This window comes from Cavia porcellus, unplaced genomic scaffold (assembly GCF_034190915.1).
Source record: "Cavia porcellus strain 051 isolate PalLab524CR breed Dunkin Hartley unplaced genomic scaffold, mCavPor4.1 scaffold_21, whole genome shotgun sequence".
Lineage (NCBI taxonomy): Eukaryota > Metazoa > Chordata > Mammalia > Rodentia > Caviidae > Cavia > Cavia porcellus.
Window position 1 is genome coordinate 21164371 of NW_026947504.1, and position 20113 is coordinate 21184483.

Here is a 20113-nt window from a genome sequence, read left to right on the forward strand (position 1 = left end):
ATGAAGTCAAGTCCCAGAATGAGGCAAATTCAGAATAATAAAAAGACCAAATGAACTTCCTAATCTCTGTACTACAGAGAGAGACAGTATTAGCCTGAGGAATGATACTTGGACAGATGAATATCAGGGAGAAACGGGTAACAGACATTGAAAAGCGAGTAGTGAGTGAGGGCGGGAGGAAAGGCCCACTCTGAACCCCGGACTACACTCAGTGAACCCCAAGTGCTCACATCACGCCGCCACTGTGTACCACTGCAGTACAGGACTTGGGGGAGGGAGTGCTGGAAGATGATACTGTGGCCAATGAGCTGCGAGACACTCATATAACTGTATCTGTGGTCCACAGAAGCACCTCTGAGAGAACCACGCAGGCTGTATATGGGTTTAATTTTCATCTTTGATGAGTCATTGGTTTAGTTTGGCACTGCAAATTTCAGAAGGGATTTTAGTGTAGCTTGAAAAGGCAAATATGTTAAACAAGGGGCACAACATAAGAAGTTGAAAGATGTAGAGGGAATCTGAGGGTAGGGAAGCCAGATGGGGCAAGTGAGAAGCTTGGTTCACATAGATGCCCTGACATAACCACTTGTTAGCAGCGAGGAGCCAAGTTGGCTCTAGCCTTTCTGACTGTAAGAATCACATGCATAAGACAAAAATGGTATCCATGGAATAAGATCAAGTCCAGTACTCAGAGGAAGCTGGTACAGAAAGGAACATAATCTTATAGCAACAACTGTCCTCAACAGCATTCTGACAGTAAACACAGTAGTAAAATTCAGCAGTTTCTTTTAAATTCCTAGCACGTATTGTGCGTGGAGTACTACTCAGCCATAAAGAAGGATAAACGTGAGACTTTTGTAAGTAAATGGAAGCAACTTGAGACCACACTTGTAAGTGAAATAAATCAGGTTCACATGTGTAAACATGGTACTGTCTCCCTGATATGAGAAACTGAAAGAGTAAATACGGTCTAAAATGTACAACAGATACTGTGAAATGGGAAGAAATTTAAAAGGAGCTAGGATGGGGGAAGGGGAAAACAAGGTAGGGAAAAGAGAGAAAAATGCAACACTATGAGTGTCTCTTAGTCCACTGAAAAGGAAGGTTCACGTTAATATCGATTGGAGAATTTTTTATGACCATGTGTTGTACTCTGAGTAACTACTTTGGAGATGACAAAATAGAATGCATTAATTCTTGTTATTATTCTACTATTGTGCTATGAAATTTTCTTTTACTTTTTTATATAAAATAAAATAAAATCCTACCACATTAAGTAATTAGCATTAGACCAGTTCTTTTCCCTACCTTTCAATAAAAACAATTCTAGGGCACTCTAATGGAGTCTAAGAATGTGTCTTTGCTAGCTCTTAATCCAGCAAAGCTTTAGGTTGTCTATAAAAAAAGGACTGTATATATGTTATCTTTCCATCATATACTTCCTTTTATCTGAGCTTTTGAAATCTAAGTGCTGAGCCCAAATATTGACTCCTGCTCAGCCCCTGGAGTGAAATTAAGTGCAGAACTCTCAGGTGGACATGGTCAGCTGAGTTGGAATTAGAACCCGAATCCTCTTTGGGACATGTGAGCCTGAAATGATATTTTTGAATATTTATTCAAGTATTCATCCATGCATTGACTAACTCAGTAAATACTTATTGAGAACCTACTCCTTAGAAGATACTGTGAACTAGACCTCAGCTCACCCCTCAAAAAGCTTACAGTTTAATGAAGGATGAAGACAAAGACATGAACAATTACATGACAAAAAAATTATTTCTGTGAAAGGCTTAAAAAAGCCCTCATTGGCGGGGAGGGGGGGAGCCAAGATGTTATAAATTAATTAACTTCCTACTGTCCCCTATGAAATAAACTGACAGCTAAAATGACTTATTCTGTAAAATTTTAGTATAATTCCAGGAAAATTTTGAAACAAGATTATAAAAAAAAACCCTTCATTTTAAAAGGCACTGGTAATCTGATAATACCTTTATTGAACACTTATTGTATGCCAGGCAATTGGTAACTGCTTCAATATATTACCTTACTTCACAATTCCAAAAGTAGCTTAGTGGCATATATGTTGTTAGCTTCTTCCCACAGACAAGAGCATCAGAAGTTAATGTGCTTTGGACAGTCATACAGCTGGAGCAGCTGGGCTGAGGATCAAGCCTAGGGCCAATTCTCCATATTTCCTGGATTTATCTCCCTACCACCAGCACCATTCAGTGTCATCTGGTTATGCTCATGAATAATCATTGAGAAATTTCCCATTTAGATCAAATATATCCGACTGAAAAAATGACCCCCAGGAAGGGAATTTCCCCATTTCTCACTGGTTTCCGGTAGAATTCAGAAAACTCTCCCTGTTAAATACTCTCAGGTTGATTAATTGTGCCCCAAGATCTGAGGAATGCATAAGGCTGAAAAATCAAAAAACAGTGTTATAGCCACTATACATGCATTGGCATATGTATGCGCCAAAAATTCTGAACTGGAAAGGAAATGAAGCTTAGAAATAGGGCCCTCAAGTAAGACTAACTGCTGGAGGACCTTTGCTACATTTGAGTGTTGGCCATTTGATGTGAGCAAAGATGCCAGTGTCTTCGACTCTCTCCTCATCTGATGGAAGAAGAATAATACTTACCTCACCACATTATTGTAAAAAATAAATGACATAATGCAGGTGGGTGCGTGTGGAAAGGTGTATATGGTTAGGTGACTCTGAGGTGTTAATTACCTTCACTTCCCAGGAGAATTAGTCATAACAAGCTTCAGGAATGAAGCGATGCTTCTAGAACACCCGGAAGTACAGGATGTAAAGAGGAGGGCAGGAAGATCATTTTGCTTTTGTTCATCAGCTGAACAAACAAGCACCTAGTGGAGAGTTGTGCTGAGATCCCAATGGGTGTTAAAGTGGCGTGAAGATCTTCCCCAGGGACACCAGCAGCGGGGCCCAGAGGTGGGCCCATTCACAGGATGCTGTTCAGGGACAACGTGCTCGTCAAGATGGAAGGGCCAGGCTGCAGGGAGGAAGGCCTTTACTGGACACTGTGATGCTTCTCAGATGTCACCCAGCATCAGAATCACCTGGAGGACTTTTAACAACACACACTCGTAGATTCCCATTCCCAGTGTTTGGTTCAGGAGGCATGGAATGGAGACCTCAAAACCTGCACTTCAAACAAGCCTCAGGTGATGATGATGATTCTGGCTCCGGCGCCATACACTGGAAAACACCAGGCAATGTAAGAATTGTGGCTTCCCAGTTATAAACAACTGGATCTGATTCTGACCAATTTAAGGAAAAAAGGAGCTTGAGGGATGATTATTGGGTGGTTCCTAAAAGATCTGAGAACCTCCTTCAGAAACACATCTAGCACAATTCTGGTCCAGAGAGTATAAATTCCTTTGCCATTACATCTGAGCATCACTGGCAGAATATCTCTTTCTGTTATCAGCGTATAATTGTTACTCTTACTCACCCGAACTGGCACGCAGAGTCCTTGCAGAAAGACTCCATTTAGCTTAGGGCATAAGCCTACTCTCCAGGACTGGCTGATAGAGTACTCGGAATTACAAGCTAGCCAAGAGAACACACAGTAGGAGAGACACAGTTGGAAAGCAAATCTGATTTTTCTTGCCAAAGATATATTAATGGATGGTGGCTAGCAAGGCAAAACAAAACAAAACCCAAGAAAACCACCCAGGTAGGAAAAGATCAGCACACAAAACTATCTTAGGGCAACGAGGATCTGTATGAGCTATTCACTGGAGCTCTCAGATAGCTGATTCAGAAAGTAAAGTGGCAGCTTTTAGCTCTTCAAATAAAGGAATAATTTAAAGCAACTCCTTGGGACAGTTTTCAGGGGTGCCATAGCAGTACAGAATGGAATTTAGGATTTCAGAGACAAATTTGTCTGCCCTGAAGACTGGAGCACGCTGGATAATTCATACAAAGGATTCCTTCATTTGAATATTATTAACTTTGTAGATTATGAAATATTTCAAACATACATGACAGCATAGAAAATAACAACACTTGAATGTCTTTAGCCTAGTAGCCCCAATTTCCATTTTTCAAATAATCCTATTGGATGCTATAGAACTTTGGCCCCGATGGGTCTTGAGGGCAGCAAAGTCCAAGAGGCGGTGTGGGCGTTAGGATGGACAGGTGTGGTAAGTGTAGGGAGTCCAGTAGACTTCTGGACTATCACACATAATCAGGTTACTCCGATGGAGTAGAGGTACAGGCTGAACACTGAGGCCTCCACATGCTAAAAATAGGCAAGGAATGGACTCAACTACTTCAAAAATGTTAATTTTAAAGGAATTCTCTCTTAAGATAACTGTCTCCTCCTCAAATTACCTTCACATAAACAATTGTCTTTGTGTGATTAGAAACATTTTCTGCAAATACCTGTTTTTTCCTGTGCAGATCTCTAAGTGTATCAGTAATCACGTGGGAGGGCCTGCTACAGAAGCCCAGGGCAGCTTAGCCCTGTGGATGGCTCAGTCCAGGTACTCTCCCCTGCGCTGAGAGGAGCTTTAAATTTTGTTTTTAAGTATAAACAATTAAGGCACTGTGGTATTACTCACCACAAGCAGACAGTCATAACTGGTAGATGGGAAGAGAAGGTGATGCGTCTGGTTTTGTATTTGCTGAACCTGATATGTCAGCCAGAAACCCAGGCGATCTTTTCCTAGGAGAACTAAGCTTGCACAGGCAGCACTGGACAGGAAAACAACTCTCTTTGGAACCCTTTGGGAAAATTCATCCAAATCCTTCTTCATGTGTAGATTAGGAAGTTGGGCTCAGTCACTGGACATCAGTGGCATCTTGACTGGACAGAGTGTCAGTGTGTCTGATACATTAGGGCATAGCAACTGCTCTACCCAGGGATGATCCAAGCCCTCAGTCATTGTAGAGCTCCCTGCCACATCTCTAAGCACCCTCAGGGAGCTCGGGCACTCTGCTCCCAGTTGGTAACCACTGAGTGCTCTGGTATTCCCTGTTGTACTCTGAAGTGCTTAGCCTGGAAAAGGAAGGGATCTAAGTCAGGGTTACCTCCCGGCAACAGCTTCTGATGGTCTGAGGAGGCCACTCACATACAGGCTCTGCTGCAGAGCAAAAGGTCCCTGGGCCACGCGCAGGCTTCGAGGACCGCTCTCACCACTCTCATTATGCAGGTGATTTCAGCATAGCTCCTGAATCCTCACCAGACAAAACCTGGTCTAGGAACATGTGGAAGGGAAGATTCCTGTGATTTCTTACTTAATCCTCTGTTTCCATGTGGCTTTGAGTCAAAAGAAGAGATTCAAGTCTTATATTCCTTTTCAATAATGTCCTGTTCATTACAAGTTTATTACTGATGATTAGATAATATGGCATAATCTTGGGGTTTAGACAAGTAGATATAAAAATTGATGTACCTTAATCAGGTCTAGAGTCTCAATTTGGAACTCTATGTTAGGTGGCTATATTAAAATATATCTTTTCTGAAAAAAGTAAAGAAAGAAAAAAAGAAAGAAAAGAAAAGAAAGGAAGAAATCCAGGTCCCATTTAAGAAGCACAGTGCTTGGTTCCCTGCAATGCACCTACAGTCTCCCTACTGTTGAGTTTTTAGACACCTTTCATGGTCAAACACCTCTGTAAATTGCTGTAAATTCTGCATTTAAGTTATCCGTGTTTCCAACTCTTAGCCCCTTTTGTCCAGGGCATATATTGCCTGTGAAGTGGTTTCTCCAGGGACAGTGTTTTAAGAAATATTCATCACAACACTTGGGAGCTGTAATGAGGGATGATTAACACAGAAAAAAAGCTTGGTGGTAGTGGAGGTGGTTGTTTATTTGCACGAAAGTGAGAGCAGAAGCCTGATGAACTGATGAATCACTAAGAAAAGAGGAGGCTGGCGGCTGAACCTTTACAAACTGCGTTTGTCACCCCAAAGGGCACGGAGAGAAGATAATTTAGAGGAGCAGCAGTTATGATAGGAAAGCCCCTGGCTTCAGAGTGTGAGGAGAGACATTGTTAAGATCCAGTTTTCTTGAAAAAGCAAATAGAACCAAAATGTACAACAGATATTGTGAAACGGGAAGAAACTGTTCAAAGGAAAGAGGAACTAGAGAGGGGGAAGAGGGAAAGGAAGCAGGGGAAAGGGAAGACTTCAGTTTTTCATTTACGAAAATAATGCACCTAGTTGAGTTGTTTACAGATTTAAAATAGACAGTGTACAAAGCACCTTTCATAATGTAGGAAGACGCAATCAACTCTCAGTAAGTATTATTCTTTTTTTTTTTTTACTGGTACCAGGGATCGAACTCTCGACCACACGCTTGCAAGGCAGGCGCTTATGCCACTGAGCTAAATCCCCAGCCCCTAGTAAGTATTATTCTTAACATTGTTTTCATCTTCAATTTTTCTTGCTGAATTAAGCAAAGCCTTTATAAATATACTGTTGAAATATAATGTTGGACAGTTGTCTAGGAGAAATCACAATGTCCCAGACAAGCGAGGGGCCCCAGTTCAGACAAACCTGGCATAGTAGCAGCGTGGTAGAAAGAGAGAATCCATAAAAACTGGGCAATGGAGAAAAATACCACAGGCATCTCCCTGAGGCACAGGAGACAATTTTTTTTTTTTCACAAAGAGATGCTGGAAATAATACTCAAACTCCAGGGAATACATCTGTTTTCTTTCAAAAACCCTGAGCTAAACCTTCCTCCATACAGTGGCTGCAGGTACCGATTCACCCTGAGGCAGCCGCTTAGGACAACAGTCACTCAGGGCAGTGTCAGAGGCAGACCAGGGAAGAGACCCTGCACCGGGATTCTGGGGTGATGCAGTGTATTTCCTTCTGCTGGAATAGGTCACAGTGCCACAAATTCAGGCACAAACCACTTTTAGTACTGGTCAAATGAATACACTAGGTTGCAAATGATTTTGAAATTAGAGTTAAAGGCTCTGTAATTGCCAGGGCAGGTTAGCTTTTGTGTCCTCCAGGACAAAAACGTGGCAGTTATTGAGGTTTTACCAAGATAGAGTTCATTAGTTCATTTCAAACCTTCAATAGAAAATCATCAAAATTTATTATTTTGCTCTCTCTGCCCCATCTCCTTCCTTTTTTTCCCTCTCTGCCTTCTTTCTTTCTCTCTCTCTCTCTCATTTCCTCCCGCCCTGTATGTTTTTCTTGTTCCTTTTGACAAGTTATCTGTACTCTTGGCTCTCATTTCTCAGACCTGTGTGAAGAACTTGGTGCCATCTAATATGACTGGCCAGTATCTTTGATCAAGAAATCACAATAGTGGCCGAAATGGCTGGAGGAAATGATGACAAGAAAGCCGAGCAAGTCCCTGCTGGTACACTTCATTAAGACACTGGAGCTGTTCACATCCTTGGTTGGTGGCTGGGCGAGTGGTTTGTGACTATAAATATACAAAGGTATATGGCAGGAGATGTTCATTAGTGCTTCTCTACGCAAACAGGCTATAGTATGAATGAAGTTTGCCCTGGAAATTCATACTGCCTCACTCAGTCTGTCTCGCAGGAGAATATGGACAACCATGCAGTCTGATTGCTTTCAATAGCCACTTGCTTAAAAATGACAAGATTGGAAAAGCATGTTGCTCAAGGTGACCCAGTGGCATCACTTGACTCTACAATCACCTACATGTGCAAATTCTCAAGTTCCATACTAGAAATCTAGGAAACCAAATCTCTGAGGAATTTTTATGAGGCTTTCTTTTTATTATTATTATTATTATTTTATTTTATTTAAAAGGAAAAAGAGAAAAAACAAAACAAAACAAAGCGGCGTAAGGGTACAAGTAATACAGAACTACAAAAAAAACAAAAAACAAAAAACAAAAAACAAAAAACCAGTAAGAAATCACCAGTTAATAGATTACACATTATCATCTGAGAGATAGTTGCTCAAGTCACAGAATCAAAGCATACAAAGTGGACATTCAAACAGTGAGACTGCAAACAGTTGTGTTCAATGATCCAACCAAAAACATTAATATGGTCAGCTATTTAACACCCCTAAACACACTTGCTGTTGTATCCTTTAGAGCACTTTTTTTCCCTCTCTTTTTTACAACAAAATTTACACATTTTGGGTTTTATTACTCCTTAGTTCTTATTACTTTTTTTTTGGTAGAGAATAAAGTCAAATATGGCAAAACAAAGCTGTCAGTCAAAATCAAGGATAGACATAGTACATGATGTAAGAACAGAGTACAAGGTTATCAACAATGGTTACCATATGTCTCTTGTTTCCTTAAAAAGAATTGTCTGTCTCATTAGGTATTATAAAGTTGAACAAAACAGTAGAGAACAAGACCAATAAAACTTAAGCATTGTAAACATTACAGAACTTCCAAAGGAGACAATAGTCAAACCAGAATGGGCATCTTAGTGAGTCTTATTGCCTTCAAAGTAGTTGCCTATACCCTCAAACTTGATACATACAGAATGGAACAGAGTCTAATCAGTCAAAACAAGATAGTGGGAGTATTACAGGACTTCAAAACAAGTTAATAGGAAATCAAAAAAAGTTACTATAATATATCCTGCTAATTTTAAACATTTTTCCCCTTAATTAAAAAAACCATAAAAAATAACTAAATAATTTTTTTAATGAATAAGGGAGAGATTGATATAAAAGAGGGCATAACAATATAACAATACAGGTCAAAGCATGACTGTTTAGGCAACCTAGTGCTTCACCACCAAATAACCTGACTTAATAGTAGTTACCCTAGTATCTGTCTTTTTCCTTGAAATATTTGAATAAAACTTCATATACTATAGCTTCAAATATTTCCATATCAAGAAGCCCAGAATAAAGCCTTTCCAATTAATAAGTGAAAACTTTATAAGGCTTCAAGGCCACATAATGGGGAATCATGATTACCACATACTTTTATATATTTGAATCATTACTTACATTAGGGAAACTATTCAGTATTCACACATGCGAGATTGATTTATTTCATTTATGAGTATGGTCTCAAGCTGCGCCCATTTATTGATAAATATCTCAATGTGATCCTTCTTTATAGCTGAGTAATACTCCATTGTATAGAAATACCACAACATTTTTATCCATTCCTCGGTTGATGGACACTTGGGTTGTTTCCAAGATCTGGCGATTACAAATTGTTATGAGGCTTTCTAAGTGATTTTTACATATGCTGAAGATTTAGACCTATATTTGATGTGTCACTGACTGTAATAACTCACCACTTCCTCTATTCAGTAAACTAATCTGGTATCAGTCACTATCCCTAACTTCCCTCTTTTATTCTGATATGTCATTAGGATAGACCTGATGTGACCATCTGATTTTATATATATATATGCTCATTTTGTCATTTTGATCATTTGCAAAAGTTTGGTTTGCAGCAAAAATCCCTTATTTTTAACTTCTGGAAAATTTCTGTTCATTTTTCCAAGATGACAATGATAGAGTCATGCACTGGGAAGAGAACCAACAAGTCAACCCGCCCTTCCTGTGTGTCAGCCGGAGTGCAGGCTGGGAGACAAAAAGAGCCCTCCCCACTTCCACCGTCCTGTAAGGCAACTGGCTGATCCAGAGGAACGCGGGCTGAGCTGATAACAACTGAAGTACAAAAACCACTTAATGCTTGTATTGTTCGATTGACTTCGCAGGCCTTAATGCCCAGTAGTTTGAGCATCAGTTTAGAGGATAACAATATGTCATAGAGAAACCGTTGCGGGTTGCCTTCTGCCTTGTTTTTGAAATCCATATTATTCTCACTGTTTTGTTTTGTTCTATTTCCTTCAAAAAATGACAATGATATAAATAAAGGGATTAAGAAGAAAAAACACTTACATGGACTTTTAGTTGTTTCCGGGAAGCCTTTACTTCAGCTTGCAGCTTCTCAATGTACTGAAAATGAGAAAAATTCACAAACCAAGTGCACAACTCTTCCTTTTACATACTCAAAGTATTCTACATCTGCGTATGTATCAGATGTCAAATCTTAGGCATGACAGTGTTATCTCAGCTAGGTGTTTTGGAAATCATCACTGGAGAGATCATCTGCCTCCATTCTGTGGGAGAGCCTCGGGCAAAACACACAAGTGCACTCAGAACTAGGAGATGCTTGAGGAAAATTACGTTAGCATGATGTGCTAAAGTTAATGCTAACCTCTCTCTCTCTCTCTCCTCAAATGTAAACATATTCATATATTCCAATAGCTGATACAAACCCTTTGGGTTGAATAAGAGGTACATGTATATCATGGTACATATAAAATGTCCAGAGATTCAGAGATTGTTTCTACAAAGTAATTGCTTGAAAACATAATGCCGAATTTTTATGACCTACTTGTTTTACTATACAGAAACTATTTCCTGATTAGATTCAACTTTGAATTTAAGCAACATTTGAGTAAAAAATATTATTTAAAAAATAGCATGTTCAACTACCATCATTCAAAAGGATGCATACAAAATTTTTAAAATATAACTAACAATAAATTTTATGCAGGTATTCATTAGGGAATGAAATTCCTTTCAGCAAATACAAATGTTGCTATTTACCATCATAATTTAAATATGAATTATTGGTATGACCAGAAATGGCTTTGTAGAATTAATTCATACAAGGTTAGGTAACTTTTAAAAGAAAGGTTATTTTTTTCCTTCAAAACATACCTGGTCTTTCGTGAGGACTGTGTTTTCATATGGCTCCCTACTGGCGTCCTGGAGATCCACAGCATCTAGGTTTTTTCCCAGCTGGTAAACTTGCTGAAGCAGTTTTGATTCTGTTCTTTCAGAGGCTGAAAACTAAAGATATTTTCTTACAAGGGTACAAGTGATATTTTAAAAACTCTTTTTAAAAGTTTAACTTATAGATGAACTTTTTTCCTATTGCTTAAATATGAAAATAGCCTCTAGGACATTCTTCACAGATAATAAATGACACAGAAAGATGAAATAATGTTGATTTTATGTGTTTCTAGTAAGTACATTCTTTCTGGGCACAAGATGAGACCACATAGAATGACAGAGAAACTTTCAGTGGAAGGATCACAACAGTCATCTCCATTGTGTCCTGAGGTCGCATTTTATTTGCACAGCTGAATCGGAAACCTGTACTGGGACTTAGGAAACTTAACTCTTGAGGAAGTACCGCTCTTTACAAAGCATGGGAATTACTATCTCCCTGAATATTCATTATAGAACAGCAGGGTGGCTGAGCTAAAAGGAACTGATGGCATTTTAAGTTAAAATCTAATAAAAGGCAGGTTAAAATCAAAAGCAGGTTAAGTTAAAATCTAATCAAAGGTTGTGATTATGCAAATCACAACCAAAAACTTGTAAGCAGTGGCTTTGTCTTTGTTTTACTGTTCATAGATTCTTCTTGAGGATGGTGGTAGTTTAGCAGCTTCTACTTTTGTACTTTTTTTAAAGAAAGAATCCTGATCTGAGTTTTCTTTTATTCAGTCAACTTACTGTGCTTTTTCTCTACAGCTCAGCCACACTTCTGAAAGAGTCATTAGAAAGAGACTCACAATTTTTTATTCCTTGCATCTCCCTTTTTATTCTTGGAAGCATAGATTATTTCTAATTATCTGTTTTGCATTATTCTGAATGTTACATACTGTCTTATATTAAGTACAGAGATTTTTAAGAAGTTTACCAAATTGAAAAGCCAGTTTTCGTGGAATCAATTAGCCAAAAAAATCAAGAAATGTCAGAATGAAGCCAAACTTTTAAAATTTTACAGTAATACAGTATAAGTAGATATTAAGAAAATAGAGAAAGACTCTGCTGTGGAAAAACTAAGATAAAATTTTATAACAAATTTATAATTGGAGAATAGCAATAAACAAATGGTTTTAATAAATATCTACAATGATCCACCCCAAAACAACAGAAATACCTTTCTCTTACCAGCACACAGGCCTTTCTCCAAGATGAACCAGTTGCTAGCATGTTTAAGTAAATGCAAAAGAATAAAAATTATCCCATGCATCTTATAAGATCGTAGTGTAATGAAACTAGAAATACATGGCAAAAACCCACATACATTATGCAAACACATCAAAATGAAACAGCATCTTCTTGAACAGTCAGTGGGTCATATAAAAAATATCAAAGAAAAAAATGAGGTAGTTCCTAGAATCCAATAATGCCAGTGTAGCATGCCAGGATCTATGGGACACAAAGCGGTTGTAAGAGAGAAGTTTATAGCTGTGCGCGACCACATCAGAAAAACAGAACAAGTCCAAATAAATAATCTAATTATATACCGCAAAAATAATAACAATCCAGATCTGAAGCTAGCACAAATAGGAAATTAAAAAGGTAGAGCAGGATCCAGATGTGGGGACTTGGGGGACCAACCAAGAAAACAACTAGCCAGCCTTCCTCGTAAGCTGTGCAAGCTGGGCACGTTCCAAGGAGAGGAAAGCCAGCGCCTCCTGTGAGCCTACCAGCACAGGAGCTGAGAATCAAACACCACACATGCCCCCTACCCACCCTCAAGCAACCAGATGGTTCCAGGTCAGCCTGAGTTGATAGTAACCAAGGTATATAAAGCAACTAAATGTTGTATTGTCTGGTTGATTATTGCAGGCCTGGGGCCAGCGCTCTGAGCATCTCTGGGGTGGATGACAGTATGCAATATAGCAAATATGGGGGCCTTTCTTCTATCCTCTCTTTGAAGGCAAATATTGTTTTCACTGTTTTGCTTTGTTCTGATTGTTTTGCTCTATTCGATATTCTGTTTTGATTAGTTTTATAGTGTTTTGTTTTTGGTTTGATTTTGCTATACCTGATGGAATGGACAACTATTGTGAAGATAACAAGATATACCATGGTAGATATTATTGTTTTCCTGGTATCCTGTTTTGAAGTTCTGTACCAGTTCTGCTGCATTGTTTTGATTGGCTTTGTTCTGTCTTGTTTCGTTGGATTTTGCTATCTTTAAAATTAAAAAAAAAAAAAAGATAGAGCAGAAACTAATGAAATTGAGATTAAAAGAATATAAAGAATCAATGAATTGAAGAGCTGGTTTTTTGAAAGAATAAACAACATGAACAAATTCCTAGCAAATCTGAGAGAGAGAGAGAGAGAGAGAGAGAGAGAGAGAGAGAAATGCAGTTAGAAATGAAAAAGGTGAAATCATAATGCATACTGTTAAAATTCAGAAGACTGTGAGTAACTAACTTGAAAAACTATACTCTAATAAATTAGAGAATTTAGAAGAAATGGGTGGGCAAATACATATACATGAATATACAAAACCAAACAAAGAAGATATAAAACTTGAGCAATTCAATAAGAGGAAATTAAATTGAAGAAGTAATTTAAAAACAATCAACCAAGAAAAGCCCAGGCCCCAATGAGTCACTCTGCCAAATTAGAGAAGAACTATGGGGAAGATTAAAGGCCAATACTCTTCAAACTGCTTACTAAAATTAAAAGTGAAGGAGAACTCCCACAGTCATTCCTAAAAGCTTGCATTATTCTGATTCCAAAACTAGAAAGGGACCCAGTCAAAAAAGAAAACCATAGGTTAATCTTTTCAGTAAATAGAGACACAAAAGTCCTCAATTGGGTGTTGGCAAACAGAATGCAACAAATCATTAAAAAGATCATGCAACAGGACCAAGCAGGATTTATCTCAGGGACACAGGGATGGTTTGACATATGCAAATCAATAAATGTAAAACATAACAGAAACAAATAAAGTAAAAAAAAAAAAATCATCACTGACACAGAAAAAGTGCTTGACAAAATACAACATCCATTATTCAAGATAAAAACCCTGATGAAAATATGAATAGAAGAATCTTTTCTCAATCTGATAAAAATCATTTATGGTTACCAATGGGCAACATCACATTAAATGGGAAGAAAGTTAAAATTTCCTCTCTAAAATCAGTAACAAGTCAAGGATGTCTGCTATCTACTCCTGCTCAAAATAGTTCTCAAAACATTAACTGGAACAATCAAGCTATATATACATATATATATATATATATATATATATATATATATATATTAAGCAATCATATATACATAATTAAGCTATATGGATAAATCTGGAAGAACTCAAATTGTCATTACTTAAAAATGGCATGATTCTTTATATCAAAGGCTCAAAAATCCCACCAAAGTTTTCCTAGATTTAATAATCAGTTTCAACAGAAAGGATAGGTATACATGTAGAGGCTTATACATGCATAGAACTTCTCCTAAACAGTTTATGAAAATCGATTATATTATGCTTGATGAAATGAACAGCTACTTTGAAGAAAAAGAGTCATTATGATATCCATTGCTGATTCCATATCATCATGCTTTGAAATCCAGGAATGCTTTTATTCTTTGTTCAGAGTGGTTTTAAGCTGTTTTGTATTATTTAAATTCAACATACATGAAGGTGTAGTCAACTATTTTGAAGAGAACAAGAGATACTACGGTAGCCATTGTTGATTTTCCTATTGTCTGGTTTTGAAGGCCTGTAATGCCTTCATTACTCCGTTCTGATGAGTTCTATGCTATTTTGTCTTGTTTGAATTCATTGTGTGTGAAGATATAGACAATTATTTAGAAGAAAACAAGAAACATGGTAGCCACTGTAGATCCCCTGTGGTCTTGCTATGAAATTTGTATCACTTACATTGTTTTCTTCTGATCTGATTTGTTCTGTTTTATTTTACCCTCTTTAAAATAAAAAGTGAAATGACCCATTTCAGTAGTATAACAGGACAAAAAGTCAACATGCAAACATTATGAGCAATTTTGTACTGTACACCTGAATAGCTAGAACCAATATAGTCAAAATGTCATACTTCTGAAACTACATTATAAAAATTTTAATGAAGTCCCAATAAAAATAGCAATACCGTTTCTCACAGAACTAAAGAAGACAAACTGATAATTCATATGGAACTGAAGAGGCCTGAAATAGCAAGAGCGGTCCCAGGCAGCAAGAGCAAAGCAAAAAGCATCACAATCCCAGGTTTCAAATTATGCTACCCAGCTTCTGATAAAACAGCACGGTACTGGCGAAGAAAAGAGATACGTGGATTAATGGAACAGAATAGAGGATGCGGAAACACCTTCAGGCAGTTTCCTGATCTTTAACAAAGAAGTTAAAAATTTAAACTGAAGAATGATAGACTCTAACAAAAGATATTGGGAAAACTTGCTATCCACTTGCAGAAGATTGAATCTATACAGATATCTCTCACCACGTACTAAGCTAAAATCAAAATGGATCAAAGATCTAAATGTTAAAACAGAAACACTTTATCTGCTGGAAGATAAAATAGGTAAAACTTTTGAAGTCATAGACATAGGCATGGATTTCTGAACAGAACCTCAATTACACAGGAAAAATAACAAAAGCAACAAATAGGACCATATCAAATTAAAAATCTACACAGCAAAGAAAACAAACAACAGATTAAAGATACAAGCTACAGAATGGAAAAAGAATAATTGCCAACCACACGTTGTGGAGAGGACTAATATCCAGAGCATATAAAGAACTCAGAAAAAATTAAACCTCCCCAAATAAAAGACCCAACAAAAATGGGCAACTGAAATGAACAGACACATTTCAAAAGAAGAAATAAAGACACAAAGAATGTTCAACATCTCTGCCCATTAGAGAAATGCAAATGGAAACAGCACTGAGATTCCATCTTACTCCAGAGACAGCGACATTCACCAAGAAATCAAACAATAACAAATGCTGGGTTTGCTGTGAGGAAAAAAAGAACTCATCTACATTGTTGGTGGGAATGTTAACTAGCACAACCATGACAGAAATCAGAATGGAGATTCCTCAACAAACAAAGTAGGAACCGTTTGGCATAGGTTTCCCCTGCCAGGTGTCTTCCTGGAAGCTTTAAAGACATTGTATCAGAGTGATACATGCACACATGTTTATAGCAGCCCAATAGCAAATCCTGGCAGCTACCTATACAGCCGTCAATAGATGAGTGGATTAAGAAAATGTGGCATTCATACACAAAAATGTACACTCTGCCATAAAGAAGAATAAACTTGAATAATTTCTAGGAAAATGGATGCCTCTTGAGACATAAGGTTAAGTAATATAAATCCGATGAACCAGTTTAAATATTGCATAATTTCTCTTATATGAATTACCCAAGACATGAATAAAGAACAAAGTAAAAGATAGAAAAAATAGGAAATGGGGACTGTAAATCAGCACTATGTGCAGGCCACTAGGGGGACAGCCAGACCTCAGCCTTTTCCCGTGAGTCAGCACCACCCAGGGACTGTAGGGGAATAGAACAAGAAGTCACCAAGAAGCAAACCTTCCCTGTGAATCAGCACCATGCACAGACCACCAGTGGGACAGCCAGACCACAGCCCCTGCTGGCACGTGAGCTGGGAAGCAAGAAGAGCCGCTCCCACACCCTTCCTGTAAGTGACCAGCTGAACTGGAGAAGCACAGGCTGTGATGATAGCTACTGAGGTGAAATGCAATTTGATGCTGTGATATTTAGTGTTTCACTGACGTTGTGGGTCTAGGGCCAGTGGTCTGAACATCTATTGAGAGAATCATGGTACACAGAGTGGCATCTGTGGGGGGATCTCCTTCTGAGGGTGGCCATTGTTGATTCCTTATTATCTTGTTTTGAAGTCCTGTATCACTTTCATTGTTTTGTTGGGTTGGGTTTTATTCTGTTTTGCTTTGTTTGATTTTATTATATCTGATGGCATGTGCAATTATTTCAAAGATAGCAAGACATTATGGTAACCATTTTAGATTTATTCTTGTCTTGTTTTGAAGTCTTTTATTGCTTTTATTGTTCTGTTTTTATTGATTCTATTATGTTCTGTTTTGTTTGATTTTTACTATGTCTGAAGTTATGGGCAGTTATTTTGAAGACAAGAGGAAGCATTATGGTAACCATTGTTGATTTCCTATTGTTTTGAAGTCCTGTGTCTCACTGGTTTGTTTTGATTGGCTTTATTCTGTTTTACTATGGTTGCTTTTATTCTCTTTAAAATAAAAATTGAAAAGTAAAAACTAGGAAATGGGGAAATAGATCTTTTGCAAAAGGGGAGAGAGACCAACATCTGGAGGGAGAGGGGGAGAGATGGCAGGAGGTTATAAAGAAAATAATTAACAGGCATGACATGCATGTACCAATTCCTCATGAGGAATGTGATCATTATATACTAAAAATGTGTACTGGTAAAAAATATGTTCAACATCATTGCTTACTAAAGAAGAGAAAACCAAATCACAATGTGGCTGTATCTCACACTGATCATATGTGGCTGTGTTTTGAATGGAGAATAAAAAAAGGCTGGCATATAGGAACTCTAGTACACAGCTCATATGAACACACAGTATTGCAACCATTAGGGAAAAAATTTGGTGGCTCATTAAAAAATTACATACAGAATAACTACATGATCCATTAAGTCTACTCTTAGGTATACACCAAAGAGAAATCAAAGCATACTCCACATGGAAAGTCCACAAAAAAATGGTAATAGCATTATTCTTTTTTTTTTTTTTTTTTTTTGTCTTTTTCATTTTTATCGGTACCGGAGATTGAACTCATGACTGCCTGCCTGCTTGCAAGGCAGGTGCTTATGCTGCTGAGCTAAATCCCCAGCCCCGGTTAATAGCATTATTCATAGCAGCTAAAAGATGAGAAATGCCCATCAGCAGATGAGTGAATGGATAAACTATAGCTAGCTAGATAGATAGATAACATAAAAATGAAGTATTAATAAGTGCTGTAATCTGTATTAGTTTCAGAAATACTGTTAAATAAACCAAATGCACAAGGATATATATATGATCTCAAATATATACCAGAAACCTCTGTAATACTGTCACTTGAATGTGTACCAGACATCTCAGAATTGATGCTTTCCTACAAATTCTCATAACTGATTGCTTCTTCACCTTCTTCTCTCAATAAATATGGCACTACCTGTCCATATGTTTAAGTAACAAGGATATTAAAGACTTCTCTTTCATTCATTGTTTGCCTAGTCCACCACTGAGTATAACTGTTAAAACTACTTCATTAAAGAATATAGATTTTCATATTTGTTTATCTCCTCTCCTTGTCTGTTCCCCTCCATAATCTGTACACACACATGCAGAAAGTAACATTGTACCACTTAAGAATCACTCAAAAATGAACTGTGTCTTTTCAAACCTTGTAGAGCTCATGCTACAGAGAAGGAAGGGTCTTAATTTAAAAACAAAAGCTTCCCTCATGCTAAACAGTCTGTACAAATACTTGAATGACTACTACAAATTATGAGACTCTCTGGCAATAAATAACAAAGAAAACACTTTTAAAATTACCTGTCCTGCCTATGAGATGAAAGGAATCACTATGTCTAAAGATATATTTAGCTCCCAGAACTTTAGTTCATTTCAATTTTATAATTAAAAAAAAAACAAGTTCTTCATCCTATTTCTACCCTAGACAAAGGAGATTTTACAATTATTCATATTTCTGCACTTAACTGGTTATTTTCCAGCCATTTCTACACTCGTGTAAAACTTAAAATAGACTTCCTAGGGCCCATAATTGAGAAGCATAGTTACCACCTGTGCAGGGCTGCTAGGGTTCTTGTGAAAGACCACAGATAAATTGGTGGCAGAAACAAAAAGAGGAATTTATTCTCACAATTCTGGATGCTACAAGTCAGATCAAGTTGTCCACAGGGAAACTATTCCATTCCTCTCCCCTAGTTTGTGGTCATTTGCTGGCAATCTTGGCCATATCTTGGTTTTTAGAACCAATATCTGGTCTCTGCCCTCTGCTTTCATATTCATATGGCTTTCTTCTAGGTGTCCAAATGTCTACTTTTTGAAAGTACACCAGGCATTTCAGATTAGGATCCCACCTTCCTCCACTATGGACTTGTCTTAACTAATTATTTCCAAATAAAGTTATATTCTCAGCCACAGGAAGTCAGGAAATGAACATATGAGTATTAGAGGGACATAATGCAACCTTAACACTACCAAATTATTTTGATGAAGCACCTTAAATAATAAAGGAACATTTAATTTCTGAGTGAAAATAGAAATATTCACTCAAAGATCAATGAATAATTGAAACAGCAAGTTAGGGGTCCAGGTGGAGAGATTTCTATGGTTCTTTCAATCTCCAAAAAAGTTCCCTTGACCTTATGAATGGATAAAAATATTCAAGAGGAAAAAAAACACAAAATAAGGTGAGGCAATTAATCATTGACTTGGATGTAAAGGTTAAAAAGCAATACTATCAGGTTCTGGGAAATTAAACTCGATGTGACATTGGAGGAGTGTAATTAAAAAGAAACTGAGCTACTATTGCCAGGTACAATGATACACAAACTTGAGTGTGCAAAAAAATACTACAGTTTAATTTTGGGTAAATCTTATTTATTTCAAGCCCCCACCTCTAAGCAGGCAATCTTGAGAGACAAAGCTTTGCTTTTGCTTATCCAGGAAAGTCACACTGATTAGTATCTAGTCAGCTATTTAAAAATGACCCCTATTTGATCTTGACATTTACAAGCAAAGGAAGCCTTTAGTTATGTAACGGGTCCTCCACACATCCAGTTTGCAACAACAACAAAAACAGAAGGAGATTTGTCATGGAGCCTGACTTTACGCAAAACAACTCATCTCTTCACTAGTGAATTTCTCCCCATTCGCAGTATTCTCCAATTCGTGCCCAACAATCCAGTACCAGGGTTAAGATTAACATCTGCTTAGATAAGAGGTTGTCGGATATTTTTTTCGTTAATGAGAGGGGACTCCTGTTATAAAATCAAGCTGAACTCCAAACACATGGTTTAATAAAGTTCTCAATAGCTAGGTTCCTTGGTGACAAGAAAATCCATCCCATATCAAAGAGACTGCTTGTGATTTTATGGCATTAAAGTAGATTTCAAAATAGGTCAGAAAACAAAACCTCATTCACATAACCTCATGATTTCAGATTGGCATATCAAGCATAATTTCTGAGCCTTTGCAGAAATGAATACTCCTACCAAGGGCACATTACTTATTTCAAGTAAACTTGACATCAAGGGATCCACTGTTGCATTTAAACAAT

The 20113-nt window shown here is 37.5% G+C and overlaps 1 protein-coding gene across 1 annotated transcript in view; it reads right to left on the reverse strand.

Moving 5' to 3' along the window:
* Ccdc192 (coiled-coil domain containing 192) overlaps positions 1-20113 on the reverse strand; it is a 202052-nt gene that overhangs the window by 134538 nt on the left and 47401 nt on the right. Inside the window, exons 3-4 of the mRNA XM_063232416.1 lie at positions 10689-10820; positions 9861-9917 (exon numbers count right to left, since the gene is read on the reverse strand). Of these exons, the coding sequence (XP_063088486.1) occupies positions 9861-9917; positions 10689-10820 (189 nt within the window). The remainder of the gene's footprint in view (positions 1-9860; positions 9918-10688; positions 10821-20113) is intronic.